This window comes from Raphanus sativus, chromosome 4 (genome assembly GCF_000801105.2).
Source record: "Raphanus sativus cultivar WK10039 chromosome 4, ASM80110v3, whole genome shotgun sequence".
Classification (NCBI taxonomy): domain Eukaryota; kingdom Viridiplantae; phylum Streptophyta; class Magnoliopsida; order Brassicales; family Brassicaceae; genus Raphanus; species Raphanus sativus.
Genome location: NC_079514.1, coordinates 44,622,094 through 44,641,174, shown reverse-complemented (window position 1 = coordinate 44,641,174; position 19,081 = coordinate 44,622,094). Strand labels below are relative to the sequence as shown.

The following is a 19,081-nucleotide window of genomic DNA, read 5'->3' as shown; positions in this document are numbered from 1 at the left end:
GTTATTTATACATTATTTTATGTATATTTCAGAAACTAAGGTCATCATGGGCTTTATGTTCTTAACAAAAAACTATATCTTGAGTTTTCTGATTCAAACTTTAAATACTGGCATGAAGATTCGAGAAAACTAAATTTACAAAAAAAAAAGATTCGAGAAAACTATCACCAGTCTCTCGAAATTATCAGATAGACAAATCCAGTGCGATCTCAAATTATTTATGGGTTTGTTCAAAAATTATTAACAGCATATTTACAAACACAATAAACTAGGATATGTGAATTTATATGAAAAATATTTAACAAATATCGTATGGAAAAATAAAACTTATATTCTTAATCGAATTAATATTTTGGCATTTAAACAATTTTTAAATTTTTTTTGTTAAGTTCATAATTTATTTACTAGAGATTATAAAATATACATAAATAGAATTATACACTTTTAAAACTAATTTATTGTGTTTGTAAATATGCTGTGGACTCTATTCGACACTTCCATTTGCTGGTGGTATTAGACAGCCCTCTGCACAATTGCACAAACCACACAAGACTTTGACACATGGTAGGAAATTCTTTGGAAAGCGAAACAAAAATCAAAGCAAAACTGTATGGAAACAAAAGCGGACACTGCAAACACATGAAAACAAAATTGTGTTTAACCGGAAACTTATTAAACCAACAACATGAACACGTAAATATAAAACAATTTCATAACTTGAGGATGATCCAAGTTTTACCATCTGTTAAGATAGACCGGCTTCACACTTAAAACCAATTGGTTTTAAGTGTGAAGCCCATCTAGCTTAACATAGTATTAGAGCCCGATCCAAATAATCCAATCCGATCCACATCGATGTAGCTTAAAGTTGGCCCATCGATCTTTATCCAAATATTCTGAGATTGACGCTGAAAGAGCTATCATCTCGAGGAGGCGTATTAGACACAAAGTGTTCCACATCGGGTATTGGAAAGGATCTTAGTAATATATAAGATAGATGAACCACTCCACTAATCACCAATTGATTTTAAGTGTGAAAAGCTCATCTAGCTTAATACCATCTACCACTTGACTGTATCCAGGAAAAGCTTGTTTCAAGCTATCTATGTAGTGTTCTAGTTCAATGCAAGCAATCAGTATAACATTCAATACCTCGCTAAAGCAATTTTGAGAATACCAGGATCTCATAGAAGAAAGAAATGATTACTTTCAATGTAAACCATAATACACAGATCCAAGTTACGCTTTAAGACAATAGGATGTCGGAAGAGAAGACTGACACATATGATTTATAACAAGCATTAAAAAAGTTGAGACAAAAGCTTACTGGTTTATATATTATTGCAAGGAAACGCTATCCACGTATGAAGTGATGCTTGGATTAAGAGTGAATGATCTTTATGAACCAGTCACGTTTATATGAAATGAGGATGTGACTGATGGTGAGTCCACACACAACACCTGATGTATAACCTATTGCAGCTGCAATCCAGCTCCGTACTTGATCTTGTTCTTCAATTTTTTCATCTTCTTTCTCTTGTTTCGTTGCTTCTTCTTCTTTTTCTCCGCCGCATGTTACTTGGAGAGGCGCACCACATAGCCTGGGATTCTCAGCGAATGAAGAACTATTTTGGCTCTGAATTTGTGTTCCTTGTGGTATCGGACCTTCAAGCCCGTTGTAAGAGAAGTTCATCCACGCCAGAAATGTGAGTTTTCCGAGCTCTGGTGGGATTGCGCCTGATAGACCGTTATGAGACAGATCTAGTGATTGGAGATTGGTCAAGTTCCCTAGCGATGGCGGAATGTGGTATGTGAAAGCATTGTTAGACATGTTGAGCACAATCAGCTCTTTGAGTAAACCGACTGATTTTGGAATGTCTCCTTCTAGTCTGTTTCCAGAGACATCAATAGTTTTGTACATTGTGAAAACACTCCCAACCAGCTCCATCTTCATTCCTTTGTTCGTCAGACCCACTGAGTTGTGATAGTATTCTAAGCGACGTCCGGCAAACGTACTAGGTAGAGTATTTACAATGTCAATGACCGATGACATTACACTCCAACCCGCAAAATAATCTGATGGCAAAACTCCAGTAAAGAAATTTGCCGAAATGTCAAATATCCGTAACTTTGGGAAACTCAAAGAATCTCCAATAAAAGAGATTGGCCCATGGAACTGGTTAGACCGAAGGACAAGAATCTCTAGATTGGGCAAAAAACTCAACCAGAAAGGAAATGTGTCATTGATCTTGTTATCTTCCATGTTCATAAACTTGAGGCGACTGCAATTGATAAGAGACTTGGGGAGTTCTCCTGATAATTGGTTTCCACCAATATCAAGTGATATCAGCGAATCACTGATATATTCCTCTGGAATAATGCCAGAAAGACTGTTACCCTGGAGATGCAAGATCGAAAGAGAAAATTTAAATTTCTCAAAGCACCGAGGAATAGAACCGCTGAAGTTGTTGTTGGATAAAACTAGTGTATCAAGATCAACCAGTTCGCATATTTGCCAAGGAATCTCTCCTGAAAACTGATTATAAGATCCTGTAAAGTACATCATAGATGTTGGTAACAAAGGAAATGGTTCCCGAAATGTGTTTGAACTTATATCAAGCTTTTGTGTTGTAGATCCTTGAATAACATCCACTGATCCTTGAAACCCACTAAAGGAATTATGAGAAATGTTTACATACCGCAGCACTGGCAGTCTCCATAACCACTCTGGTACCTGACCTCCAATTTGATTGGAAGAAATGTCCAAGTAATACAAATTGGTTCTGTTTTTTATAAACTCAGGAAACTCAAAAACATTGCAGGATGATAGAACCAATAATTCTATGGATGAGGAAAGATGGATACTTTCACTAATCTTCAAATTAATCCCTGAAAGATCCAAGTCTCGAAGTGACATGAGATGTGAGAAAAGATTCAAGTCAACCACGTTTCTTGTGTTCATATACGAGAGATCAAGAAACGTAAGTGACTTGAGATGCAAGAATATGCTGAAATCGACCATGCTACCCCTTGTATTCCAGAAAGAGAGGTCAAGTAACTTCAGGCCGACTAGATTTGATAAAGATCCGGGGATTGGACCACTGAAATTGTTTTTTCCAAGGTATAAAGTTTTAAATCTAGATGGTGAAGAGATATTCCCAATTTCAAGAGGACCACTGAATTTGTTTCTTCTCATCCTAAGGTGGATCAACGAAGGGATCGCTAAGAGAGTCGAAGGAATGGATCCAGAAAATGAATTTCCACTAATATCAAAATACTCTAATTTCAAGAGGCTACTCATGTTAGATGGGAGCATACCTTTGAACTGGCTAGATTCAAGGTTGATCCATGTGAGCTCGCTCAAATTGAGTAGCTGACGAGGAAAGTTCCCACCAATATTGGTTGTTGCAAGATTCAACTTGCTGAGTTGCTTTAGGTTGCCTAACGAATCTGGTAGTTCACCGGTGAATTCATTTCCAGAAAGATCGAGCTCTTTGAGATAAGAAAGATTTCCCAGTGAAGAAGGAATCTTTCCAAAGAAGTTGCAGCTAGTAAGACTCAAAACCCTCAAATATTTGAGGTTGTCGACGGATTCTGGTATAATACCCGAAAGGTTTTGGGAGCCAAGATACAGACTCTGAAGATTTTGTAGTCTGAACAGACTACTATTTGATCTCAAAGGGCCACTAAGAGGACTTCCCCAGAGGTCTAACACATCAACCATGCCTGTATTATGATCACAAGAGATACCATCCCAAGAACAGCAATCAGTGTTGTTCCTCCAGCTCCATGGCTTCGTCTCAACATACGTCCCATCCAAAGAATCCACATAGAACTCGCTCTTGAACTCCCAAAGAGCATCCCTCTGGTCTGGACGACACAAGGGCTTAACAGGAGAAGGAAAAACAACTACTAAATATGAAAGGGAGAAAATCAAACACAAGCTCCATAGTATCATCATCCTTTTCTCAGTAAACGAATGCATCATTTTTTTTTGCCTTTTTTATTTGAAACGAACGATGTTGGGGACTCTAGATCATTGGATTATATCATGTACTTGTGTAGAAATTTTAGGCCAGACTTGTCAAGTCAACAAACAACGACTTTTAGTTTCCATGTAAATGCTCCACAAGGTCATGTCAACAAATTGAATATTCAAGAGTGATTTAGGTTATCCAAATGCAAACTTTTTTCAAGTCTGATAGTTACTTATTATTAGAAACCGCAAATTGATATACTTTTGGATTTTCCCATTTTTAAGCCGGGGTATAGGTTTGTTAGAGTCTTTATTATGAATTAGTGGCTTGTCCGCCTTCCACGCGGAAATTTTAACGTTTGTTTAATTTTACTATGAATTTTTGTTGTTATATATTATTGTTTTTACTGAGAATTAGATTTTAGAGTTGCTAACTGTGTTATGCCAAAGAGTTGAATTATATTGTTTAAACGTAGTTTAGTTTAGTCAGTGATTTATTTATATATACTAATAAAAGTAAACAGATAATAAATTTTATTTATTGTTAATGTAAACGGCGTGGCTTCAAATGAAAACAACTTGTACGTGTAGGGTAGATGGTGTGATGAGTTGATAAGTAATAAGAAGCTTCAAATGAATTTGTTTTTTATTTGCTTAAAAATTGCATAGTTTCATTATGAACCATTTCTGATGTTTTGCTAGTTATCTTTTGGTCTACTGTCTACAGCAGTGTTTTTAAAAAGAAAACAATATGTGAGTAAGTGTAGGGTCGATAGTGTGGTGAGTTGAATTTTTTAGAAATGAGAACTCGCCTGTTGATTGCGTGAATGTTAATTAGCTTGTCGTAAGTGCTTGCTCATTTGACGGGCTAACTTGGCCTTACCTTTGCAGATTGTTTCCATAGGCGTGCCGATACTGGTAACTTTGGTGTCATGTAACCATGGCCAGCTTCACACACCGGCTGCGTTGGCGTTATGTTTTTTACAGATTTTACAAATCAGTTTCAGGAAAACAAAACTTCCAATGTGTACCACACCTTGTTCTTGTTTAGCTATGCATGATGGAGACTTGTTGTTGTTAGACGATCCCCTCACTAGCTACTCTTATATTTCTCTAGCAATGGATTTGTATTTTATAAGCTACTCTCGTTTGTAAAATAACTTTTTATGATTTGTAGGCATGTGTAGTCATTTTTATTAATGGGTTGATGATGGCAGACATATAATGATTTAAATGATGAAATATTTGTGAAAGACTAATAATTCGCTATGATACCTTGTCATTTAATATTACCACGGTGTTAAATCTAGCTGCTCTTATGAACTGTAAATATTGAGGCCTCTTCACTCATGACAATGTACTAAAACTTGAGGCAGAAAACTGCATAACAATGAATGAATAATTCATTCGTAGCCCCCTAACAACTACACTCTTACCCCGATTGAGAAGAAGATGTGGAGCAACATTTGGAAGATAAAAGCTCCAGCAAAGATCAAGCATTTCTTTTGGAAATCACTATCCGGTGCTCTGGCGGTTAAAGAACAACTTCAAACTAGAGGGAGCCCAATTGACCCTACTTGCCAAAGCTGTAGAGCCAGGGTTGAATCCATTTGTCACGTCCTTTTCCTATGTGATAAAGCTCGACATAATAACATCACATCCTTGCTTTGGGCGGTAGAATGCATGCACAATATGCGACATAATAACATCATCTTTGAGACCTCAACCGAGGACACAATAGAGATCACGTCTTATCCATTGCTAGTTCCCAGTCTTGGCTACACCACCTCACAAATCGTTGCCTTGCTTCAAAAGATAGAGTGATGGAGACTGGATCATGCAGCCTATGAACGGAACGGAGCAGCGAACAGGATTGCGGAATCAGTTACAACGAGTCAGTGATACCAATCCTACATAGCAGCCCAAGGTCCAGCTTAGCTCCATTCCCTTTTATCTCTTGAAGCAAAAGGCTGATATCATATTCGCCCTTTGGTCCCACGCTACTATCGAGCGTTCTCCTATGCTCTCTTGCTGGGTTTTGGTTTTCCTGTTACGGTGCCTAATGGCATCTTATTTCCTGTTTTCTTTACGTTTTGTTTGAGCTTGTGGCTCTGCTTCCTTTCTGTTCCTCTGTTGGTACCAAAAACTATGGATAATATGTTTTGATTTCAGCGTTAAAAAAAAAGAAAACTCATTCGGCGAGCAATCATTAGCTGAGCATACTTGTACTTACTGAAATGTCAAACATAACCACCTGAAAGAAAATGTGTGAATGCTCTTCCTCTTGAAATTTCTCCATCGACATTAAAGCCATGTTAAATGTGTTGCACACTATTCACTTACCTTCAAGAAGCGGAGTAGAAAAGATAAACACAACGACACTCTAGAGATAGGGTTCTAGCAGTAAGCAGCAAAAAAGAAGAGTGGAAAGTTAAAAAGCAGGCATCAACGTGTCGTTGTGGATATAAGGTTCCTAGATACCAACAAAATTAAAGATCACAAGTCCATCCATTTATAACAACCTCAAGCCCCAAGAAAATGAAACATACCATGACAGTGACTAAACGCACCATCCAATACAACCGGTTAGTTCATGCGCTGTAAGTTTGGATAGCTTTATGGAAAAGTGGGATGCAGTCCCGTCGTGCTAAACGCCTCGATTTGTTTTTAAAAATCTGATTAAGATAAAACTTGGCAGAACTGGTACGATCACTGGAATGGCTAGACTGGTAAGTTCTTAGGATGTGCGTAACAGATTCCATCATCTTAATGTTATCAAAACTCATGGTAATAATGAAAGAGCTGAAAGTATCTTATCCAGGGAGTACCATTTTCAATATAGACATAAAGAAAAACTAAATAAGAAACATTAGAACATGCACATCAAGGATCTCTCAGACCATTTCTGAAGAATAAAAAACAAAAAGAATACGGAACAGGAAGGAAAGAGAGATAGACGTTTCTTCATAAAGAAATTTTCTTAATGTGGGAAGAGATGCATTGTTTTGCTGTCAATGTATCAGTGGCTATAATTTCTTTTATAATTCAAAAATTATATGAGGGACTTTTTATGGTACCTCACCATTAAGGATGCACTTAGTCTGCAGAATACTTATGTCTCTAGAACAAAGAGGTTATGGAGTATAATCCATCACTCCACCGTAACAAATCATGAATATTATACTTGGAAAATGTGCAAAGACAAAGAGTTGAGATGAAAATATTTGAGCAAAGATGAAACATTTTAGCTCTCTCAGGGTCAACGACCCAAAGCTCAGTGAGTTTGTCAAGAGCCATGGCTTTCTTAGCCTCTATTGATTACAAAGTCGAAGGGCCATCAACAAAGAAGTTGCGGCCATGTCTAGGTCTTGAATTCTTAGACTCGGAAAACAGGTTCTCAGACTTAGTAGCAGATGGTCCAGACCAAGATTTTATCTGACAACAACTTCCTGAACAATAGGAAGTCTTATTATTATTGACTACGAAGCTAACTCCAACAAAAACACAAAACGAAAACGACTTATTGACGATATTACAATAGTAATTTAGAAACAAAATAGTTAGACTATAACATAGTAGATATCATCAGGCAACCGATGCTTGTATTATGGAGAAGAGCCAAAGATTCTCATAAACCAGTCATGTCTGTGCGAAGACAGAATATGGCCGATGACGAATCCACAGAATACACCAGGTGCGTAAGCTATTGCAGCTGCAATCCAGCTCACGGCTTGATCTTTTTCTTCCTTCTCTTCATCTTCTTTCTCTTGCTTTCTTGCTTCTTCTTCTCCTTCGCCGCATGACCTTTTGAGAGGAGCACCACATAGCCCAGGATTGTGTGCGAATGAAGAACTATCTTGGCTTTGAATCTGAGTGCCTTGTGGAATTGGATTCAAGCATGTTGTTGGAGAAGTTCATCCACGCCAGAAACGTGAGTTTCTCGAGCTCTTGTGGGATTGAACCGGATAATCTGTTTTGGGATAGATCTAGAGACTGGAGATTGGTCAAGTTTGAAAGAGATGGTGGAATACGCCCCATGAAAGCATTGTTTGACATGTTGAGCACAATCAGTTCCTTAAGCAGGCCGATGGATTGAGGAATGTCTCCTTCGAGTCTATTTCCAGAGACATCAATGGTTTTGTAGATTCTAAAACTACTCCCAAGAAGCTCCATCTTCGAACCTTTGTTCGCCAGAACCACCGACTTATGGTAGTTTGAAAATGTAAAACCAATAAACCTATGGAGCTTATCATATTCAATGTATACAACCGACGACATTGTACTCCAACCAGCAAAGTAATCCGATGGCAAGACTCCACTGAAGAGATTTTCTGAAATGTCAAAAATTCGCAGCTTGGGGAAACTCAAAGAATCTCCTGGAGAAAATATTGGTCCGTGGAACCTGTTAGAACGAAGAACGAGAATCTGTAAATTCGGCAACATTCTCAGCCAGAAAGGAAACGTGTCACTGATTTCATTGTCTTCCACGTTCAGAAACTCCAGTTCAGTGCAGTTTATCAGAGACTTGGGAAGTTCCCCTGACAACTGGTTGCGACCAACATCAAGTGATATCAAGCCGACACTGAAAAATTCCTCTGGGATATTACCAGAGAGGCTGTTGTTCCGAAGATGCAAGACCGAAAGGGTAGTGTTGAAGCTCTCAAAACACCGAGGAATAGAACCGCTGAAATTGTTGTTGGTTAAAACAAGTGTCTCAAGAGCCACCAGTTCACATATTTCCGTAGGAATGTTTCCTGAAAACTGATTATCAGAGGCTAAGAATAGCCTCGTAGAATTTGGTAACAAAGGAAATGGATGTTGGAAACTGTTTGAACTTATATCAAGCATTTCTATTGGACTTCTTTGAATAACATCCGATGGTCCTTCAAAACCACTGAAGAAATTCTGAGAAATATCTAGATAGTCCAGTCCCGGCAGTTTCCATAACCACTCTGGTACTTTCCCTTGGAATTGATTGGAAGAAATGTTTAAAAAGAACAAACCGGTTTGTGCTTGTAGAAACTTGGGAAATTCAGAAATATTGCAAGATGATAAAGCCAACGATCCGATAGGTGCGGGAAGATGGAGAGTTGAACTGATTTGAAGATTATTCCCTGAAAGGTGAAGTAAGATAAGTGACGTGAAATTTGAGAAAAGACTCAAGTCAAGGATACTTCTTGTATTCAGATGGGAGATGTCAAGTAACGTAAGTGACTTGAGATGCAAGAAGATGCTGAAATCCACCATGCCCCTCTCAGTGTTCCAAAAAGAGAGGTCGAGATATGTGAGCCCAACTAGTTTTGATATAGACCCCGGAATTGGCCCACTTAGATTGTTTCCTCCGAAGGATAATTCTTGAAGTTTAGATGGTGAAGCGATATTCCCAATCTCAACAGGGCCACTGAAGCTGTTTTTCTCCAGGTTAAGACGGATCAATGAAGGGATCATGAAAAGTGACGAAGGAATAGGTCCAGAAAATGAGTTTAGGCTCATATCAAAATATTCCAGTTTGGAGAAGCTGCTCATGTTAGACGGGAGCATACCTTCGAACTGGTTAGAACTAAAGTCAATCGCCGTGAGCTCACTCAAATTGAGTAGTGCATGATGAAACTTCCCACTGAGCTTGCTAGATGCAAGCAGCAACTTTGTTAGTTGGTTTAGGTTGCTCAATGATTCTGGTAGTTCACCAGTGAAATCGTTACCATCAAGATCAAGATGACTGAGATAAGAAAGATTTCCGAGCGAAGAAGGAAGCTTCCCTAAGAAACGGCATCCATAAAGTTTCAAAAACCGTTAAGTATTTAAGCCTGCCGATGGAATCCGGTAGAATGCCCGCAAGATTGTTGGAGCTAAGATCAAGGCTCTGGAGATATTGTAGTCGAAACAGACCACTATTAGATCTCAAGGGGCCACTGAGAGAACTTCCCAAGAGATCTAACTCAACGACATTGCCGCTCTTAGAATCACAGGAGATACCATCCCAAGAACAGCAATCAGTGTTATTTGTCCACCTCTGTGTCTTCTCATTAGCCGCCATCCCATTAAAATGGAACTCGTTCTTGAACTCCCAGAGAGCATTCTTCTGGTCTGAACGACACAATTGTTTAGCAGGAGAAGCAAAAAACAAGAAGTGAGTTAAACAAAGAAAAAATTAAACACAAGCTCCACACTATTATCTTCCTCTCACTACAAGAATGCATTGTGTGTTTTGTTTTCAGCTTTGATTTTTTTCTTTTTGTTTCTTTTGATGTGAAAAGAGAGAAGTGAAAGCTTGTCTTAACAAGTCTCCTGTGAAGACTTTTTTTTTCTGAGAGAACGAAGTCTCCTATGAAGACTTAATTGATGAATGGTCCACAACGTTATTTACCTTTCAGAGTATCCAAGCGACAAACAACGACTTTCTGCCGTGTGTGGTGTTTTAGTCAATTGCTTCCCAAACGCTCTGTAGCCTATGAAGATTTCTTAGTTCTTCTTCGTGACAGTGAAAATGGCAATGACCCCACCCCACTCCCCCACCCCCTACCCCCTATAAGGACAAGTCTTTGCCATTGCGAAATTAACTTCTAACTAGATTTTGAAAATATTTCTAGAAATGTTGCAGTAAATGTGTGTTCGGTTTCATTTGAAACTTCAATATTATAGTGTATTGCAAATGAGCAATATTAATTTTTATTTTATTTTCCTAAATATGTTAAACATTGCTTGTATATTTTTTATTGTGCAAGACTTTAAATTTAGCAAAATAGATATAAAAGGATATATTGTATTGTCCATATATTTTGTATCAATACTATCAGATGGATATTTATACATATAATTTTATATTTAAAATGTGAATAATAATTAATTATATATAAACAAAAGATGTTATTATATTTTATAAATATTGGCAATTTAAATACATGCAATGTTTTTCTTCCGATCCGGATACAAAGTCGAACCTCCTAACCCGGTAAGTAGGGGTGTCAAAATGGGTCAAATGGGTCAACCCAACCCATAACCCAAATGGGTTGATTGTTAATGGGTTATGGGTCAACCCAACCCATTATTAAATGGGTTGGGTTGACCCATGACCCATTAAATTAAATGGTTCATATGGGTTAATGGTTGACCCATCAACCTAATAATTCAATAAACAAGTAAACAGAGACTATGTTAAAAAATCACGTTTGCATAATTCAACAAGTAAGAAGAGACTTAATTAAACAAGTGCTAAGAAGTGACTTACAAATATAAAATCTGGTAACATAGTCTTGTAGAAATGTAAAATTTTTTAAAAAAATAGTTTTATGATGTTAAAATCCACAAAGAAAAACAGAAACGTTTGGTAATAAGAAAAAACACATGGGAGGACTCGGAAACTAGTTCGTCTACATGAACCTGCCATGCCAAAAAAAAAAACAAAAAAACAAAGACAAACGTGATCATTAACCAGCCTGAACCTTCTTCGCATCTTCAATGAAGAAAATTGATCTTTCAGGTACCTGTAAATAGGCAAATGCAAAGTCTCCACAGCATATGATCAACAAAACCCATCAAGTCATCAACATTCATACCTCAAAGGGTGGAGAGAGTGAGAGACGAGAAGAGAATCAGAGCTTCAGGGCTTCAGAGCTACTTGCATTACAAGTAAACGTGACAAGAATTAAACTGAACCGAACTTCAAAGGGTTGAGATGAAAAATCGAACTGAATCACTAAAAAGCAGAAACAAAATCGACATGTATCAACAAAGCTGTATGATGAAAAATCAAAACCCACTAAAAGTTAACATTAACCAGAAGAAATCAGGAAGAAGTTCATGTGATTAGTAAGTAAAGTCAACCAAAATGGTACCTTTAGATGGAGGATGAGACTGAGAAGAACCTCTGGAGAGAGCTATGAGAGTGCACCTGTACAAGGAGTAAGATACAGCTAAACTATCAACAATACACGAGAACACAAACGCCTTCACACGAGAACAAAATCACAAGGCGTAATAAGAACAATTACCACAGGGTCTGAGAGTGAGTCGTCGAGAGAGATCGATGGAGAGACTCTGAGAGGAGAGAGGCTGAGACCCAAATCAGAAGAGATAAGCTTCAGAGCTTCAAAGGGTTGAGAGAGTGAGAGCAACAATCTCTATCTCTTCCTGTAGAAAAAAATAAAAAAAATCACCAACCATATAATTACTTCAGAGTTTGATACACAAAGCCACAATTGTATAAAAAAATAAAAAAATCACCAACGAAGCGTGAAACAAAGCAACAATACATGACCATTGACCACAACAGTGATTGCACAAGAACACAAACGCCTTCGCACGAGAATACACGAGAACACAAACAAAGTAATGCTAAACTATCAACAATACATGACCACAACAGTGATTGCACGAGAACACAAACTATCAACAATACATGACCACAACAGTGATTACATTAGAGGATGAGAGGAGAGGAAAAAGGAAAGACCTTCAACGCAGTGAAGAGACTCTGAGAGAGATGAGAGTGGGTCGTCGAGAGGGTCTGAGAGAGATGAGAGAGAGATGAGATGGGTCGTCGAGAGAATCGATGAAGACGAGTTGAGAGAGAGATCGATGGATCGATGAAGACGAGTTGAGAGAAGAGAGAGATCGGCGTCGGAGAAGAGAGAGGTCGAAACCCAAATCGGAGGAGATGAGAGATCGAGCCGGAGAAGATGGATCGCGAGAGATGGAGAAGAGAGAGATCGAGCTCGGACGGCGGATGTCGATGAGAAGAGAGAGAGATGATGTCGATGGAGAAGATAGAGATATATCTTTTTTTTAATTAAACCAAATGGTTAAGAATTGACCCAACCCAATAGATCCATTTAATCTGTTAACCCATAAACCTGCTAACCCATACATCTGCTAACCCATTAATCTGTTAACCCATTAACCCATTGGATCAAAAATAAACAGTTCATTTGGGTTAATGGGTCAATTTGGGTTGGGTCAACCCATGGGTCATGACCCATTTTGACACCCCTACCGGTAAGTAATACGGTTTGGGTTTTCTCTGTTAGTGAAAACTCTATGAAACCTGTTACATCCCTTAAACCCGTGTATGAAGATTCCTTAGTTCTCAGTGACAGTGAAAATGGCAATGATCACACCCTCCTACCCCCATATAATTGTATATTTAAAATGTAAATAATAATTAATTATATATAATAAACAAAAAATTGTATCTATATTTTGTAAATATTGAAAATTAAAACTACCGTGAAACCTTTATAAATTAATAATGTTGTGACTAAACCAAAATAATTTATTAATTTATAGAGATTATTAATTTATCTATATAAAATAAATTATTTTATAGAAAGGTTTTAGCATATATTAATTTATAGAGTATTAATTTAAAGAATTTATACTGTACATGCAAATTTTTTCTTCTTCATCTGGATCCACAGTCGAACTTCCTAACCCAATAGGTAATCTGGTTCGTGTTTTGTCTGTTCGTGACAACTCTATGAAACACGTTCAATCCCTTAAACCTGTAAACTAGTTAAACCGCTTACCGAACCAGTGAGTGACTTAATTTTTTATTGTTGTTGTGAAACTGTGTTTTATTATTGAATCAAAGTGTTCCTTATATAGGAAATACATGGCGACATGGGCCTAAATACAATGGGCCATAAACGGACCAAGATTACAAGTAAATATCTAATGGGCTGGACATCCATAAACATAATATTCATAACACTCCCCCTTGGATGCCAGAACCATATAGAACTTGTAGTGTGCTTAATGTTGCCTCATTAAAACCTTACTCGGAAAACCCAGTGGGACAAAACCGAAGTGAAGGAAAAAGAGTACAACACACACTACTCCCCCTGTTCTGGACCTCCGTTCTTCAAGTCTGGCGCATGGACACTTTGATGGTTTAGCTTTCATGGGCGCCAAGTCTTGAACTGGTCCTTCTGTTGCCACGTCCCAAACGGATAGGTAGACTTCATAGATGTGTAGTTGGTGTAGACATGGTGAAGAAGTCGGCTAACATTTCTCATGACTGAACTTGTAGTACTTTGTGCTTCTTCATCATTCTCCAAATGTGTATAACCTGTTTGAGACCTTGTATAAACCTGTAACATTTATTAAAACCAAACAATCCCTTTTCTTTTGGGTTTGGTTAGTATAAATCAATCTCAAACTTTTAGTTCCTTAGAAGGTAACTTAGGATATATTGATCATGTCCCATTGTCTCATGTTCGGACATGCCAAATTTATCTAAGTAAAGTGCCAATAACACTTATGGCAGGGGACGTGTATGGCTTTAGTATCAATGTCTTATGGTCTGAACATATCCATAAAACTTATCCGACCTAGTATGGCTTGCCATATCAAGGCGCCAATCATATCAATACATTTTTTTGGTCGGATGTGCATAAGTCTTAAAAGTACTTATGTAAAGTCTTTCATGGACCAAGGACACATGCCTTGTCCATAGCCATACCACGATTTGAATATAGTGGTCACTGGAACCGGTTTAGTCGGAACAGGATCGAGGAGACCAAGCCGGAACGGGGCCGGAACAAGACCGAGATGATTACATGGTCTATCTTTCTTAGATAAATTTCGACCATGAATGCCTTAGTATATCCATGATCTACTCGGATCATGCTATGTCCATTGTGTGTGTCCCGTTCATAGCTTTTGACCAAACTCTTCATGAACCTTCTTTATTATATGTCCATAACTTGTTCATGAATGGCTATCATGCTATAATTTGATGTTCATCAAAACTAAGCCACTTTTGGATCAATATGCCGTTCCCCTTACTATGGACGTTTCAGGTCGGACAAGACCGAAGGGAACGGATCGGAACGGGCTGGACTAGAACCAAGATGATTAAGGTCGAACTAGGTTGGACGTGATCCTAGTTGATATGGGTCTTTGGTCGTGAATCTGATGGATTCATCCTCTTATTCTCTTTTGACCATATCACATTCTATTCTTGGTACTTTGGATCATAGATCTCAATACATATTCATGGCTATCATCTCCACTGTAGATCATTGTATTCTTATCATAGCCTGTCCAAGAATCAATCAATCTAATCATCCTTTCTTTAAGTATGAACACAAGGAATTTCCTTCATAATATATGCATGGAGTGTTCAGGGACGTTCTTATAGAACTCCTTTCACTAAGTATTACTTAGTCTTTATCCTTTACATGCATTATATGCCTTATATGCAGCTGCCTTTCGTTTCAGTCCATGAATAGCTTAGGAACAAAACTATTCTATGAGAATTTCTTTTCTCATCTTTCTGATACTCTTATCATTTCTTTATCCAGTGATCAATCATGCTGCTTACTACATTTCCCTTTTCTTATATCCAGACATTTATCACTTTCGGATTTGTAGTAGCATCCACCACATAGGAGTATATCTCCTTATAATCTGTTCCTTGGTCTTTGTGAGTATCCTTGTGTAATAAAGCCATTCCTTGAATGCTTTAAATAGGAATATGAACACCTTAGTCCATGTCTCACGATTTCTTTTCCTTTCCCACACAGGACCCATCTTCCTTATTTGGTATGATTATGCAAAGTTGTTAAGTTGAGAACTAAGAAGAGTTTCTTTTGGTTATGAGTCCCCATCTTCAAACATTTTCTCCTTGGTTCTTGAAAGTTTACTTGTGGACAAGTAAAGGACTAGTGTGGGGGAGTTGATATCTTGCATATTTGCATTGTTTTAGCTATTCATTCATAAGCATTTGCATCATATAAATTAGGATTTAGACATGTTTAGGTTGCATTTGGCATACATATGTCTCTATCAGGTATTGGAACACCACATGGAGTTCTTGGAGACATTTGGAAGCAATGTGATCAAAAGGGGGTGAAAGATGAGCATGGATGGAGGCCTTAGAGAAATCTTCTGTTTCTAAGATTTTGTGGAGACACAGAAAATTGAGTTAGCTTTCTAATGGAAGTGGTTTCAAGTCATTTGGAGATGTAATGGAGAAGTTACGATCAATTTACTAGAGGCATATCCATCATGGTCGAGAACCGCAGAGTGACCTTCCGGAGCGACCCCCTAAGGTAGCTCCCAACCAGAGCGACCAACCAGAGCGACCCACCTAAGTCGCTCGCGTTTTCATCGCCCGGAGACACAAAAATGGAGGCTGGAGCGACCTCTCAGAGTGACCCCCCAAGGTCGCTCCCAACCCCAGAGCGACCTCCTGGAGTGACCCTCTGAGGTCGCTCCGCGTTATCTGCTGCACGATTTTATTATTTTTCAAGGACCTTTTTGCAATTGTTGTGCACGTTTTTGCACTTGGAAAACCTAATGTTTAAGTACTATGTAGCCACCATTTGGCATTTTTATCTTTTATCTATTGAATACACAAAACTCTTTGAAGAAAGTTCTCTTTTGGATTTGATTGTTCTTGTGTTCTTGTGATTTTCTTTTCTAGTTCTCTATATGATTCATCTGAAATCCACCATGGGTTTAAGAGGAATCATGGAGATTAGTGAGTAATCACCTTTGGATTCATGGGTTAGGGTGATTAAGGGTGATTAGGCTAGTTCTAGGATGTTTTAGGTATAGATCATACTTGTTCCTTGCATAGTAGAGTGATCTTAATGCATCATTTGAGTAGGCCACTCAAAGGGTGATCTCTAGGCATTTCTCACCCGACAGGTGTTTGATGAAATGCCTGAGTCAACTCTCCTAGGCTTTTAGTGTACTTTGCCAAAGAGATTTGTTGTTAAAGATGCTAAGATAGCTAATAGACTTGTTAGTAATGATTGCTTGCATGTTATTCAACCAAAGACATTTGATGTTTGAGACATGTTAGCAAATGAGCATTCATCTAGACATAGAGCTTGCTTAGAATTGTGTCTAGGCTTAAGGTTGATAGTTTGATTTTTCACTTACATTCCTTAGTTCGAAACCTGATCACCCAATGTCTAAATCTCTATACCCATGAGTTCCCCTTTCCAATAGCTTAAAAGTATCATTTTTATTGCTTTGCATTAGCTTTAATCATTAGTTTAGAAATCATCAAATCACTGGCTGCACTTAGATTAGGCAAATACTTGCATTTTCTCTGCATTTGAATCCCTCAGAATTGGTTCAACAACTTACTACCACTATACTATCATTTGACTTAGGAGCCTCAAAACTCCTAACATCAACGGTATTGGAGAACAAAACAGTGTAACTGATCAAGTAGTGAATAAGAAGAATCAGGAGGCACAGAAGGAGATACAAATGCAAAAGAAGAGAAAAAGAAATGTATCATACTATACTGTAATTTAAAATAGTATGAAACATATGACGCATGATACTGTTCATCTTCTTCCCCAATTCAATCCATCGTTCTTTTCACCTAGATCTTCTGTGAAAACTTTTTTTTTGTGCAACGGATCTTCTGTGAAAACAATTTCCAGTTTTCAAATTAAAAAAAATGATATCCTACGTATGCCGCACAGCCGAACCATTTATATTTGATTTAGCTTCTCTGTTCTCAAACTCAGATTTCCACACACTTTCTTACAATCCCTCTTTTTGCCGTATGCAAGATATTATAAAGTAGAAACAAATTTTTCATTTTCAGGATAAAGAGATCAAACATTCGTTGGTGTTTACACGTGCCTAGAAAAAATATTTTTGGCACTTTACACAACAATATATAACATATCATAGCCAAAGTAGTGCTATGGGTATAAACTTTTTTTCCTTTTCTTATGTATACGGACTCTAATTTCCTTATTAATAAAACATGTAATTTTATATATTTTCAAGATAAAAACATAATTACATATACACATAATCACCATTCAACCAATAGAAAAATAAATTGGAGAATCTTATTAATAACTTTTGCATTAAAATTCTAAAACGACATTTATTTTGAAACGAAAATGTTTTCCCTAAAACGACACTTAATCTGAAACAGCCCTAGGAGTCACTCACCGATGTTAACACGAACCAGAAAAAGGGAGGCACTCACCCAACAAAGTCGATAACTAACAAAAAGTAGTAAATTCTGACCTGTTTTTCAAACAACATATATATTTTTGTTTTATATTTATTTTAAAAATTTAACTTTCATATTTATGTTTTTTACTTATATTTGTGTTTTTCTTGTAGTCATAGTATTTGATTAAAATGATTTTCTTAAATGATTAGTAAGAAGATTTAATAATTGTAAGTTTCAAGAAAAAAAGATTTAATAATTGTATTAAAATAGTTGAACTAAACCTATGTCTATAGATCATATTCCTTATATTTCTAATTGTAAGTAGCTTTGTTTAAAAACACAAATATTTAGAAAATTATTATTATTTTTTAAATATCATTTAATCAATTAATTCAACTAATGATAAAAAACTTAACATTATTTCAATGATTACACAATATTGATAAATGAAAATAATATATTGAAATATGTAAACTACTTATATTGTGAAACAACTTTTTTTACTAAAATTACTTACAAACAAAAATAAAAGGAATACTAGAATTTGACTCGCTTTTTCAAAGGCTAAAAGTTATTTAATTTTTTTTTTTGGAAATTTTTTAATTTTTATATTTAGATTTTTGTGTAATCACATTTAAATTAGTATTAATTTTATTTGATATAATAATCTTTTAAATAAATAAAATATGTTATTGAACCAAATATTTATCAATTGGACCTTATACTATTTTAATAGAATAGATATGTCAAATTGGGTCAAGAAAAACTGACATCCCTATAATCAATTAGTTTCCCAAAAAAAGTTCTAGTTCCATTTTATTTTAAACCATGCGGAAGGTTTTACACATACGCGTAGATTTATAGAAAAATAGATAATCTCAAATCTTGACCAAAAAAAAAGAAGAAGAGACAAAATATGGAAAGAAAACAGATGTAGATCTATGGAAAAATAGAATTAATTAATGTTTGTGATGTTGTAGGGACATCACATTCGGTGAGAACATGTCCTGAGTAGCTCTACAAGATCCTTGACTCCTTGTCTACTTTTTCGAATAATTTATCGTTTCTATTGCCCCGAGATATCAGATTATCCAAAAATAAATATTTATATCTAGTTACGAGTCCTTAAAATTTATATTCCTAAAAAATGGAGATGATTCATATTG

General features: G+C 36.8%; 1 protein-coding gene, 1 long non-coding RNA gene and 1 pseudogene across 5 annotated transcripts; all 3 read right to left on the bottom strand.

The window, feature by feature from the left end:
• Positions 1–1,187: 1,187 nt before the first annotated feature.
• Positions 1,188–4,036, bottom strand: LOC108852384 (receptor-like protein 48). The gene has a single exon (XM_018625883.2). It carries the CDS (start codon positions 3,986–3,988, stop codon positions 1,382–1,384), a length of 2,607 nt encoding a protein of 868 aa, XP_018481385.2. The 5' UTR covers positions 3,989–4,036; the 3' UTR covers positions 1,188–1,381.
• Positions 4,037–7,477: 3,441 nt separating this feature from the next.
• Positions 7,478–10,293, bottom strand: LOC108849787 (receptor-like protein 48; annotated as a pseudogene).
• Positions 10,294–11,177: 884 nt separating this feature from the next.
• Positions 11,178–12,962, bottom strand: LOC108854176 (uncharacterized). Of its 4 annotated transcripts, none has more exons than XR_008945095.1 (4): positions 12,429–12,962; positions 11,968–12,106; positions 11,461–11,867; positions 11,178–11,356 (listed from the first exon to the last, which is right to left on the bottom strand). It is a non-coding gene; the product is annotated as an uncharacterized LOC108854176 (long non-coding RNA). The 4 variants fall into 4 exon arrangements; XR_001949845.2 differs by lacking the exon at positions 11,178–11,356 and having other exon boundaries at positions 11,404–11,672; positions 11,812–11,867; XR_001949844.2 differs by lacking the exon at positions 11,178–11,356 and having other exon boundaries at positions 11,404–11,590; positions 11,812–11,867.
• Between the last annotated feature and the right edge of the window lie 6,119 nt (positions 12,963–19,081).

What these genes read in the sequence shown, in the direction of transcription:
- LOC108852384 (XM_018625883.2), bottom strand. Translation starts at nt 3,988, where the DNA reads ATGATGCATTCGTTTACTGAGAAAAGGATGATGATACTATGGAGCTTG.